Source organism: Orycteropus afer, unplaced genomic scaffold, assembly GCF_000298275.1.
Source record: "Orycteropus afer afer isolate SDZICR_OR568_19922 unplaced genomic scaffold, OryAfe1.0 scaffold00067, whole genome shotgun sequence".
NCBI classification, from domain to species: Eukaryota; Metazoa; Chordata; class Mammalia; order Tubulidentata; family Orycteropodidae; genus Orycteropus; species Orycteropus afer.
In genome coordinates, this window is record NW_006921654.1 from 5601260 (window position 1) to 5613331 (window position 12072).

Sequence of the window (12072 nt, forward strand, 5' to 3'; positions counted from 1 at the left end):
CCCTTGGGCCAGACCTGGCCTACAGGTGTTTGGTTTGGTCAGCTGTCAATGCTGACAACTCAGGAGTAAAAATTGAGTTTTCTGGTTTCTGAGAGATTAGGGTAGGTAACGCTGGGCCTGCTTCCCCACACGCCACATTCTATTCTGAGCAATCGTATACCCTTGGGCTGCCCTGTAAGGAAGCTGGAGGCAGATGCTACTGATCTGTGTCACAGAGATGTTACTAAGGACTCTTGGCCTTGGAACACTAAATGGAAGCAGCAGAATGTCCCAGTGTCACCCTGTAGGAGTTCTGGAACATTACTCAAGTGAAAGGAGGCTCAATGAATTCTGATTTTTATAAAGACCCATATTTTGGGTACAAAGGGGAATCTTCCATAAAATTCCCCAAAGGCCAAGTCTCTAACTTTGGGCCAGTGCTAGGTTATGATCCTTTTCTGAAGTTTTAATGCACAGAATCCATTTACTTTGGTTGGCCCATGTCCCCAGAGTTGGCTTACTTGGAGGAAGTCTTTAGGGACAGTGAGTCTTTCCTGGATTCATTTAATAACCTGCTGTTTAAAACACTTGTTCTCTAGACATCGTACTGGATTTCCTGTGTGTCTGTTTCAATCTTAAGGACATTGTTTGGCAAAGGTATCCACATCGCACAATTTCTCAGGACAGAAAAATCAGATGAGACAATGCTCACCTCTTGAAACCCTTCCAGTTTCTAAAAGCCAATGTTTACACTCATGAGTGTGATACTACTTATTTTTCCAAATTAATTGTGACCAAGAAGCATATATTCTGCTTTCTGTGTCTATCCTAATTATGACTAAAGAAGAGGCTCATTGCTTCCTCTCGGCCATCAACCTGTCCCCAGCCCTGCTCCATGGCCTCCACCCAGTGAATGAGCCAGGTACCAGCTGCCCGTGAAATGTGAGCAGAAACCTATTCCCCAAGTCTGTGAAAGGGTGGAGACCTAAACTATATCTGAACCTGTTAAAATGAGTGGGTGCTTATTTACGTTAACATAGTCATCAAACACTTCCTTAAACAGGGAGCACGCTGTGCTGTGTTGACTTGCACAAGCAAGCTGGCGTCCAAGGCTAACCACGGACTCTGCAGGTCAGACACATACACACGAGCCCTTCTGCACAAGGAATTCAGTGAAGATGGTCAACAGCCTTAACTGCATTTTTAAACAAAGATTTCCACCAGATATTTGAGAACCATGTTATTATGAAATCTTGTTTTAGGGAACGGATCATACAGGTCTTAGGAAATTGTTTCTTCTAAAAATGGTTATTTACTTGCCCCCACTTATCACCAAACAAAATTGTCAGGATTGCTATCTCAGGCGGTTTGTTTTCCTTCTCAAGTTGAAGGCAATATTGTATCCATAGCTGATTTCAGGCAAACATTTCTAATGTCTTCTTGCAACCGGGTTTGGCATGCTAGACAGTCCATTGTATTCTATCAGATCCAAGCCAGCATCAAACTGACGCCAAGGAACACGTGCCCAGCTCAAAGCCAAAGAGTGTGTCCTGGTTTTCAGAATCCTCAGCAGCACCAGGACAGCTTCAGTCATTCACCTCCATCCAATGGACGTTTGTCAACGTCCTGCTGTCCATTTTGTCAATGAATAGGCAGCCCTGCAAGTGGTCCATCTCATGTTGGATGATGCGAGCTGCCCACCCACTTGCCTGCCATACCACCTGCTCTCCCCTTGGATCCAGCCCTGCAAAGGGAATGACAACCTCAGTGAGAACATTCTAAACTGCAGCGCTCACTCTTGACCTCTTCATCCATTCCCCCAGCCCCCACCCAACCCTTGGCTGTTTGTATCCACAGGAGCAAGTCAGAAAGGGATGTAGACACCTCAGGCTGAATTATCAAGTATTCAGCCTGGTTCTCCTGTCTGAAGATCAGTTTGCTGGTTCACTATGGGGTTGAGAAATGAGACTGTCTTCCTAAGGTGCTTCTCTTTTGAACACTCCTCCCACTTCTGAAGAATTGCTGTTTACAGTACACTAGCCAAAGGGTTCGAACACACCCAGAAGCCCTTCAGAAGACAGGCCTGATGGTCGGCTTCCCATAAGCCACAGCCCTGAAAACCCTACAAGTTCTACTTGGCACATAATCACCATGAGTCCCAACTGACGACAACTAACACCCCCACCACTATAAAATGAAGTCGACTTTCTGACCTTGGATCAAGTGGATTGCTCAGGAGCTACTATCATGCCCGCCTGGTCAAAGATCTACATTCCACAAGGCATCCTCTGGAGTGCCTTATAACACTAGGTTGGACAAAGGTGGCCACTTCTGCAACCCCAGCCTGACAGATCCAACTGGGCCAGAAGTGTGCGTGTTAGAACAGAGACAGAGGGACACCATGAAGCTGAGACAGGGTGGGAGCTAACAACTAGGCAACCCTCACAATGCTACCTCCACAAAACCCCTGAAGCCGGCTGTGCTCTCACAGGCGTCTCCTGCCCCATCACAGGCTGTTCATCCTGAGTCCCGACCTGCTCGCTCTTGATGCCAGGAGACCCGAATGATCCGCCAGCAAGTCTGCACTTTTAACTGGAGCTTTGCTGAATGAAACAAGGTCGACGAGAGGGGAGGCGCCTCAGAGCCACCGCCACCCCTCACCTGAGATCTGCACGGCCTGGAAGCGGGGCACGCAGGCCAGGAAGCCGGAGAAGCTCTCGCAGCCCTCAGGAAAGGTTACCAGGTGGCTGTCCAGCACGCGCAGGCTGGGGTTCACGAACACACGCAGGGGGAAGGGTTCCATCTGGCGGGCCTCGCGCACGCGCGGCGCGTAGGCTCGGAGGAGCGCCTTCGGGAGCTCCAGAGCCAGTACCTGCAGCGGCACCCCAAGCTGCGGCGCGCTCAGCCCCACGCAGTGCCGGCGCCGCATTACCTGCACCAGCCGCTGCACTAGCCGCTGCAGCTCGGGTCCCGCCAGCCGTCCTGGCTCCACAGGGGCGGCCACGGTGCGCAGCACCGGGTCCCCCACTTGGCACACGTGCGCGTACGGCGGCTGCGGCGGGCCCCGCACCAACCGCCTCACGTAGCGCCAGTAGGAGCGCGCACGCGCCGGGCCCTCGAGACTGTGCGGGCCGGACGTGGAGCTGCAGACCCTGGCGGCCCCGGGCCCCCTCCCCACGGCAGGGCCAGTCGCACGCCCCGACGTGCCTGCAGCGCCGCCAGCAGCAGCCTACCCACTAGCCGGCTCATGGAGATCCCGGAGCAGGAACCCTGCAAACCGCACCGCCCCCTCTGGCCACAGCCGATCACTTCCGCCGCCAGGGACGCCGGGAAGCTGCGTCTGCCGCGGAGGGCGAATGACGGCACCTGAATTAGAACACGGCAGCACTCGGTGACAATCAGCTTTATTATTTAATTCCATTTTTTAGTTCGTATCATTTACATGCCATTTATAGCCATGAAATTTCCGTTTTAAATACCCGCGGAAACACTTCTCCGCTTCTGTTGTCCTGCTCGTTCCCAGGCGGGGCCAGGTCTCCCCGACCTCAGCACTGCCAGCAATTCTCCTTCCCACCGGCTGCCACCTCGTAGAGCCCCTGGTCACCCAGGCACTAGGCCCAATTATGGGAGCGGGGCACATATGTTACACCCCGATAGTAGGTAGATCTGCCTGCGGTGCCTCCCTCTGCAATAGCTCCTCGGGCAGGGGCTGCGGCTCCGTCTGCAGCAGCTCTGTCTTCTCCCGCCCACCCTCAGGAGAAGCTGGAGTGATAGGTTTCGGGCTTGGCTCTTCCACCGGAAGTTCTGGGGCTACAGGTGGGACTTCAGGCACTACTTCCTTCTCCTCGAGAGAGAAGACTATCTCTGTCTTCGGCAGGATAAAGGCGAGAGGCTTCTGGATGATACTGATGTTCACATGCCCGAGGTTGCCATACTTGGAGAGCTGCGTGGGTGGAATGCCTGGGCCGGATAGAATGCAAGTGAAATTTAAAATATATAAATGAAATTCAATATAGATGTCACAGGTAAAAGATGTCACGATTACTTCATTACGATACAGCAAAAGCCAGTTGTGACATGGGACAGGCTGCTGTAAAGGGAGACTCTGAGGGTCATGTGGAGCAGCAAGTACAGGGCAGACCAAACAAGAGCTCAGAGAACCTCAGTAAGCCTCGGGCCTCCCAACCACCGACCCCAGGGGAAAGCAGCGAGCAGGCAGTCTGTTCATGGGATCAGCACCCACTATCGTCTGGCAAGCTGTGCCTTCTCGCGCTCCTCCCCCTCCACCACTGAACAGAGTGTACATGGGGAAGTTAAAGCAAATGGGGAAAAATTGGTTAAAAACCCCTCCTCTGGATATTTCATACAAATGAGATCTTCAACTTGGACCAAAAAGCCACGTATTATATGATTTCATTGATGTGCAGTATCCAGAAAAGGCAAATCTCTAGAGACAGAAAGTAGGGCAGAGCTGCTTGGGGCTGAGGATGGGAATGGGGACTTCTTTCCATGGGTATGAGGGATCTTTCGGAGATGACAGAAATGTCCTACAATTGGACTGTGATAATGGCTACAGATCCCTGGACATTTACTTAAAAAAAAAAAAAAACACCCAGAATTGTACACTTAAACATACTTCTTCTTCTTGTTATGTGCCATCAAGTCAGACCCGACTCATAAAGCCCCCTCCTTGAGTTTCCGAGGCAGTATCACTACAGAAGTAGATTGCCCAATCTTCCTTCCGAGGAGTGGCTGGTGGGTTTGAATCGCCAGCCTTCTGGTTAGCAGTCAAGTGCCTTAGGCACTACGCTACCAGAGCTCCTTCAAACATACTTAGAATTTGAGTTACAGCTCAGTAAGTTTAAAAAAGCCTTTCTCTTACCTAAAGTCTGTGCTATCTGAGCTGGTGGGAAAAGCAACTGAAGACAGCGATTTAAGTAAGGAACAAGGTCTTCCAGGAAGACGGTGCAGAACTGGACGAAGAGCTCTTGCTCCCCACTGGTGAAGGCAGCCTCCTCAGCCCGATGGAAGGCCAGGATGACTCGGGTTACCTGAGAGAAAAGGGTGCATCAATCACCTGGGGCAGTCTGTCACCACGGAGGAGATGAAACCATGCACAAGTGTGCAGCCGTCATATCATGATAAAGTTGTTCCAAACAGTACATTCTACCTATTCTTTCTTAAGCACAGTATTGTTGCTCCTAAAATCTGTCACTTCACACTTGTATTTCTCACTCAACTTACTTCATTAGTTCCAATAAAGCAATGTCCTGAAATTATCCAGACCAGACCAGACTGTGATGGATGAAGCAAACCTAGACGTTCTACTAAGTAAAATCGTATCACAAATGCCACCAACAGCTGACGCCATCGCTTGCAAGAAGCATCTCAACAGCTAAAGGTTTAAATTGTATAAAATCCATGCTCCTCGCTGGGATAGGATATCATCATTATTACTGTGTCAGCAGAATCCTAAGGTAGCCCTCAGGACGCCTGCCCTCTGGTATCTACCCTTTTGTGTAATCCTCTCCCCTTGAGTATGGAAACCCTGTGATTTGCTTCTAACCAACAGAATATGGCAAAGGTGAAGGATTTTGAAGATGTGATTAAAGTCTCTAATCTCTCCCTAATCAAAAGGAGTGTGTGTGACCTAATCAGAGAAGCCTTTGAAAAGTGGGTCCAGGCTTTTCCTGAGATAAAAGACTCAAGCAGCAGAGACTCTCTTCAGCTGGCCTTGAAGAAGCAAACAGCCAAGGCTGTGAACTGCCTATGGAGCACAGAGGCCTCTGGGTCCTGAGGGCCTCAGTACTACAAATGCAAGGAAATGAATCCTGCCAACAGCCTGAATGAGCCTAAAGGAGGACCCCGAGCTCCAGCTGGGCCGCCACCTGGCGGAAGCTTTGTTGGAGCCTGAGCCGGGGACCCAGTATGCTGTGCCTAGACTCCTGACCCACAGAAACTGAGATCATAAATGTACGTTGTTTTAAGCCATTCAGTTTACAGTCATTTGTTATGCAGGAAGAAAAAAGAAAAATCCCTTACTACATTACCGAACTCTTGCTCCAGGTGACCCACTTTACAGGTTGTTCTAGGTTCCACGAATGAGGGTCTACCAGAGCTGCTCCACCAAAAACCCATGACACCATGCTGAACATCTCCAGTTGCAGGCACCACAATCATCTGGGCTGGTTTATTACAAAATTGTGGCCACCTGTTACCAACCAAGGCCAGGGCAGCAGAAAGCCAACAGAATGTACTCACCTTGGTAAGGGCATCCTCCAGGGCCCTGGTCACATCCTGCACCAGGGCTATAGGGCAGCAGAGGCGCAGGTCATTGAAGGCAACCAGGATATTGTTGAGGAAGCAGGCAAGGGGTGGGAAGTCTAACAGCACCATGGGTGGCTGCAGCGTCCCCGGCTGAGTCACTGGCACAGCAGCAGGAATGTTACTGCTGCCCAGGATAGCTGGAATCAAGAGGAGGGTGTACGAGTTCATTTCATCCTGGAATTTCTCCACTGCTTCCTGAATGGCTCTTTGGAAGGTGTTGATAGCTACCCGCTGGAAAACAGGAGCCAGCTGGCCCCGGAAATCAGCCCCCACTCGACTGAAGGACAGCCCGAAGTACATGCACTGGCCCAGCAGGGAGTCCAGGCGGCCACCTACTCCTCGGTGAAGGTCGGTCTCCAGCACCTGCAGGAACTGTGACACTTTCTGTAGCACCCACCCATGGAAGATGGCACTCTCGTTCACGGTGTGCTCCCCCACAGCAGGGGGCAGCAGGGGGTCCTCGTCCGAGAAGATGGCACGGTACTGGGTGATGATATCGAAGAGGTGAACTCGGCAGGCCTCGATGGTTTTGGTGATGTGGAAATAGGGATCGTCATTGGGGATGGCAGTCAGGATGGAACGGAGCCAAGCATCTCTTGCCTGAAGAAACTTGACCCTCAGCTCGGCCTCTGTAAAGACGTCCATGCGCCGCAGGTAACCAATGACGCGGAGGCAGGCGGGGAGCTGGATGTTGGTTCTCAGTTGCTGGATCAGCTGGCTCAGCATCAGCTGCATGGACTGGCGCACTTCATTCACGATGCCCTGACAATACAGGCATTACACCCGCTAGTGAAGACTCTCACTGGAACCCGTACCACTACAGACTAACATTCCCGCTGCTCCTGCAGTATGAGGTAGGTGTCCTAAAACTCATGCCACCAGATTCACCAGCAAGGGTCTGGTTGAGCCATTCACTTACCTAAAATGCTCCAATGACTTCCTGTTACAATTATTAAAATTCAAATATTCCCCCAGCCTGGCTCTGCAGGTTCCTAATGTTCTTCCTCTGTTCACCAGGATCCAGTCCCACGGGCTGTCTTTGAATCTTCTAAACATGCCAACTCCTTCCCACCTAAGCCTGCTGTACGTGTTCTTCCCACTTTCTGGTTTGCCCTTCTCCCAGATCTCAATGTGGCTGGTCCCTTTCATCATTCGGATCTCACCTAAACATCATCTCTGCAGAAACACCTTCCCTCAGTACTTTACCTAATGTAACCCAACCTAGTCTCCCTCTACTCCATTCTGGTGTTTTTTTGTTTTTTTTTTTAAACACTTATCACTGTCTGCAACAATAATATTTATTTGTCAGTTATCAGACTTCCTATGAGAATGCAAGCTTTAGGAGAGCACCACAGCCGCCTTTTTTTGGTTCACACTGTATCCCCAAAGTCTGTGTCAGTATTTGGTACATGATTAATATGTATCAGTTGAATGAATCAACAAATGAATGTTTTATGTTCAAGGTTGCCTAGTTTGTAGAAACTGATGTGAAACATGCAAGGGGTTTCTTTAAGATTCCTGCCTAAAGGTTTAGTGATGACCACAGAAATATCGGTTGTGAGAACATCAGTTTGAGTCCTCTCTGGGCAAGCTGGCTTACCTGGATGACAGGGATGGAGGAGTATTTTCTTTCCAGTCGGCGGACGTAGGCTGCAAGCTCCAGGGCCTCTTCGTAATAGCTGTTGCGGACGCAGGTGTCCATGAGCTGCGGAATCTCCAGGATTTCCAGGATCTCCGTGTGCCGGTTCAGAGTCAGGGTGTTCATTCGGCGGTTGGAGCTGATCTGCTCGGCCTCCTTCACAAAGTCCCTAGTAATAATCAGGAGAAATTTGGTCCCTCATTGCTCTACACCCAAACCATAAGTACAGTTAGCTACCAAGCACTTACTATGAATTGAGCACTGGGCTGGAATGGTTTTTGTATTTAATTCTCACACCAAACCTATGAGGTAATTAATGCTATTGCCCTTGAGGAGACTTTAATTCTAGAGAGATCAGCAACTCGTGTAAGGTCACAAGACTAATAAACCATAGAGCACAGTCAGGAACTCACATCTCTTGGCCACTTACTAGCCGTGGCAATGGACTTAGCCTCTCTGAACATGGTTTCCTTAATAAGAGGACCCCTCATCAAGCTGTGAGGATTGAAGTAGTTGACCAGGGTAAAGCACTTAACATGGACCCAGACATGGAGTGAATGTTCTTTAATAAAACATATTAGAATTCTTTTCATAAAAGCGGTAACTAGCCTAGAAGTCAAAGCCTTACCTCCAAGTTCTCCCAGCCTCTTAACCTTCTGTACTATATTGTTCAACTTTAGTTCCCACCAGTCTCCTCTCTCCATTTTCCTTCCACCAGAGCAAAGCTCTGCTTTATGAAGTTCCTTATCTATTCCAGGAGATGGAAGGGTACAAAAGCTGCTGTCAGACATCCAAAGGCTCAAAGAATGAATTACATTTTTTTCAAGAAGGGTTAGAAGGCAGTTAGGGATAGTGGATTGAAGATATGGGAAGGCAGAAAAAAGAGTGACTTTTTCCCTCTCGGTTCATCAGCACTTAAAATTTTGGAGCAGAGGGTTACTGGCGCTAGCTGTCTCATGGAAATATGCACATGTCTATTAACATACGTGTATTTCAATCTGTTGTACACAGAGTAGCTATGAGTGGGAGCCAACTCAAAGGCACCTAACAACAATTAATATATGTCAATTATAAATGTTTAGTGATCACAAAAGCCCATGAGGGAAGGGTGTGCTCTTGGGTTCCAATTTTGAGCCTAAAACTAGCTGTGCCCTTGACGGAGTCACTAACCTCTTTCATGTGTGCGGTGGGAACGACAGAACCTAACCTGCTGTGAGAATTAAATGGCTTAATGAAGCGATCCTCGGAAGGAAGGTTGGGCAATCCTACTTCCGTAGTGATACTGCCTCGGAAACCCAAGGAGGGGTCGCTATGAGTCGGGGCCGACTCGACGGCACATAACAACAACAACAACAACAATGAAGCGATCAGAGGAGAACTGAACACACGGTTAGCGTTTTGTGTCACCTATTTCTACCACCATAAATGCCAATTATTACAGCTGTTAAAAGCCCCTTTAGCGCGAGGCCACCGCACCTGCAGTTCTGCTGGAAGCCGGGCAAGCGGTCAAGCAGACGGCCGAGCGACGCCTCCACGTCGCCGAAGAGGCGATGGATGCGCTCAGTGCACTCGGCTCCGCGGATGAAGGTCTTGTAGTTGGCGAAGGCCAAGTCGCGCGTCTGCTGCAGCAGCTGCGCCCGCTCCTCCGCCAGGCGCTCGGGCTCGCGCCGCAAGCTCTCCAACCCCGAGCCGCTCAACTCTCGTAGGTAACGGCCCACATCGGGCCGCTCCCGCCACTGGGCCTCGGGGAAGCGGTCGCGGAACAGGGATGCCAGGAGTCCCTCATCTTCCACCTCCCCGAGAGCCGCTGCTGTGGCCGTCGCCATAGCCGGAGCCGTAGTGGAGGACGAGAGAGTAACCGTGGCGGCCATCTTTACAGTTGCAGCGTTGTTTTCCCTCCCAGCCAGCGAGGGCGCCGGCTCCAAATCTAGGACCGGAAGAAACAGGAGCTCGTTTCTGGTCTCTATGGCTTCTTACCCGGTTGGCTCCACTTCCCCCAGGTTACGAGTCGCTGGCGTGGAGAGCGGATGCAAAGTGGCTGGAGAGGCAAGCTTTGGAGTTGTTAGGCTACGGCTGGCGGCCGACTTCCGTTTCCGGTGACTGAGGCACGAGGATTTCGTGTTCCTCGCTAGCGGGAAAATGCGGCCTTTGACTGAAGAGGAGACCCGTGTAATGTTCGAGAAGATCGCCAAATAGTAAGAGCGTGCGGGGCACAGGAGAGCCTGTGACGGGTAGGGCCGTGGGGGGCATGGGGCGCGAAACCGGGACGACTCAGCGCGGTGCAGCCTCCCGTCCTTCTCCCCTCAGCATCGGGGAGAATCTTCAGCTGCTCGTTGACAGACCCGACGGCACCTACTGTTTCAGGCTGCACAACGACCGGGTGTACTACGTGAGGTAAGACGAGGCCGGCTGCACGGACTCGGGTGGGGACCTAGAGTCTACAAGCCTCTCTCATCTGACGCCTTTCTCCCCTTGACAACTTTCAGTGAGAAGATCCTGAAGTTGGCCGCCAACATTTCTGGGGACAAACTGGTGTCACTGGGGACCTGCTTCGGAAAATTCACTAAGACCCACAAGTTCCGGTTGCACATCACAGCTCTAGATTATCTTGCGCCCTATGCCAAGGTTTGTGGGATGCTTTCCAATCTGGGTACAGAGGAAGTTAAGAATGAGGGCCACGTTCGAATGCGTTTTACTGGGTAGCTTCTCTCCCACGGAGTCCTGACAGTGCTTAGGTCTGTGCTAGCACACGGGCATGTTTGTCGGTCCTGCTGCTTGGACGGGGTAAGGGTTACAGGTGTGGGACTGCTGTGTGCCCATATAGTCCTAGTTATTGCCAGCAAAGTAGAGAAGCCTCTGCAGGCCCCCTCAAGATTGAGAAACAAATAGATGACTGTGATGAGGAGGGTAGTCAGTACAGGAAAAAAAAAAAAAAAAAACTCCTGCCTTCAAGTCGGTCTCATAGTGACCCCTCCTTGGGTTTCTGAGGCGGTATCACTACGGAAGTAGATTGCCCAACCTTCCTTCCCAGGTGTGGCTGGTGGGTTTGAACCGCCAGCTTCTGGTTAGCAGTCAGATGCCTTAGCCACTACGCCATGAGCACTCCCGGCTACAGGAAAAGAGCTGTTAAGTGGTCCATGAAAAGATTTGTTCTTAGAGTTGAGGGAAGACCCTCCTGGAAATGCCCTCCCACCCCCAGAGTGAACAATTTAGGGAAAATAATATGCTTAAGAAGCTCTTGGGCTGTGCAGTTAGCACTGTCAACCACTAACCCACCCAAAGACGTGACAGACGAAAGGCTGGGCATCCCCTTCTGAAGAATCAGCCATGGAAAGCCCTAGGGAGCATGGTCTACACTCATTGCCATGAGTCCAGATCAGCTCCCCAGCAGGTGGTGCTGCTAGTATATTTCCATGTTCATCTTTCTCTCTTTCGCTTAAAATTCTTGCAAGATATTAACCATGGATTTAATACATTCTCTTATAGTATAAAGTATGGATAAAATCTGGAGCAGAGCAGGCCTTTCTATATGGGAATCATGTATTGAAATCTGGTCTTGGTCGAATTACTGAAAACACCTCTCAGTACCAGGGAGTGGTGGTGTACTCTATGGCAGACATCCCTTTGGTGAGTAGAGATGGTATTTGTCTATTAAAGAAAATTCAAGTACCTTTTTATTCAGGAAGGATGTGTTTTCAAGCGGTGTGCTGCGAGACTCAATTCTTAATACTCTCTGAATTCCTCAAAGGCAAAGACCATGCTTTTTATCTTTTGTTGTTCCCAGTCCTCAATACGTGCTTATTGAATGACTCAGTGAATCAGTGTCTCTTCTCTTGAATCCCAGGGTTTTGGGGTGGCAGCAAAGTCTACACAAGACTGCAGGAAAGTAGACCCCATGGCGATTGTGGTATTTCATCAAGCAGATATTGGGGAATATGTGCGGCATGAAGAGACATTGACTTAAAACGAAGTCATCGCAAGGACTTGTGGCTCTGTGGAAGGGCCTGGGTCTGTTTCCTGTGTCTGTTGGTGCCACCATCATGTTGAGTTTTGTCAACAAAGTGACTTCTTCAGGGACTTCTTGGTTTAATATTCTCTACTGGGAAATGTAGGCTGGATTCTTGCTG

At 50.2% G+C, this 12072-nt stretch overlaps 2 protein-coding genes across 2 annotated transcripts; one reads left to right on the forward strand and one right to left on the reverse strand.

Annotated features, from left to right (window-relative positions):
• Positions 1–1597: 1597 nt before the first annotated feature.
• Positions 1598–9771, reverse strand: COG8 (component of oligomeric golgi complex 8). The gene is made up of 4 exons (XM_042780870.1): positions 9422–9771; positions 7907–8114; positions 6241–7068; positions 1598–1723 (listed from the first exon to the last, which is right to left on the reverse strand). The coding sequence occupies exons 1-4, from the start codon at positions 9769–9771 to the stop codon at positions 1598–1600; spliced, it is 1512 nt and encodes a 503-aa protein (XP_042636804.1).
• A 313-nt stretch (positions 9772–10084) lies between these two features.
• Positions 10085–11909, forward strand: NIP7 (nucleolar pre-rRNA processing protein NIP7). The gene is made up of 5 exons (XM_007940303.2): positions 10085–10140; positions 10253–10339; positions 10432–10570; positions 11432–11572; positions 11790–11909. Exons 1-5 carry the CDS (start codon positions 10085–10087, stop codon positions 11907–11909), a joined length of 543 nt encoding a protein of 180 aa, XP_007938494.1.
• The last annotated feature ends 163 nt before the right edge of the window (positions 11910–12072 follow it).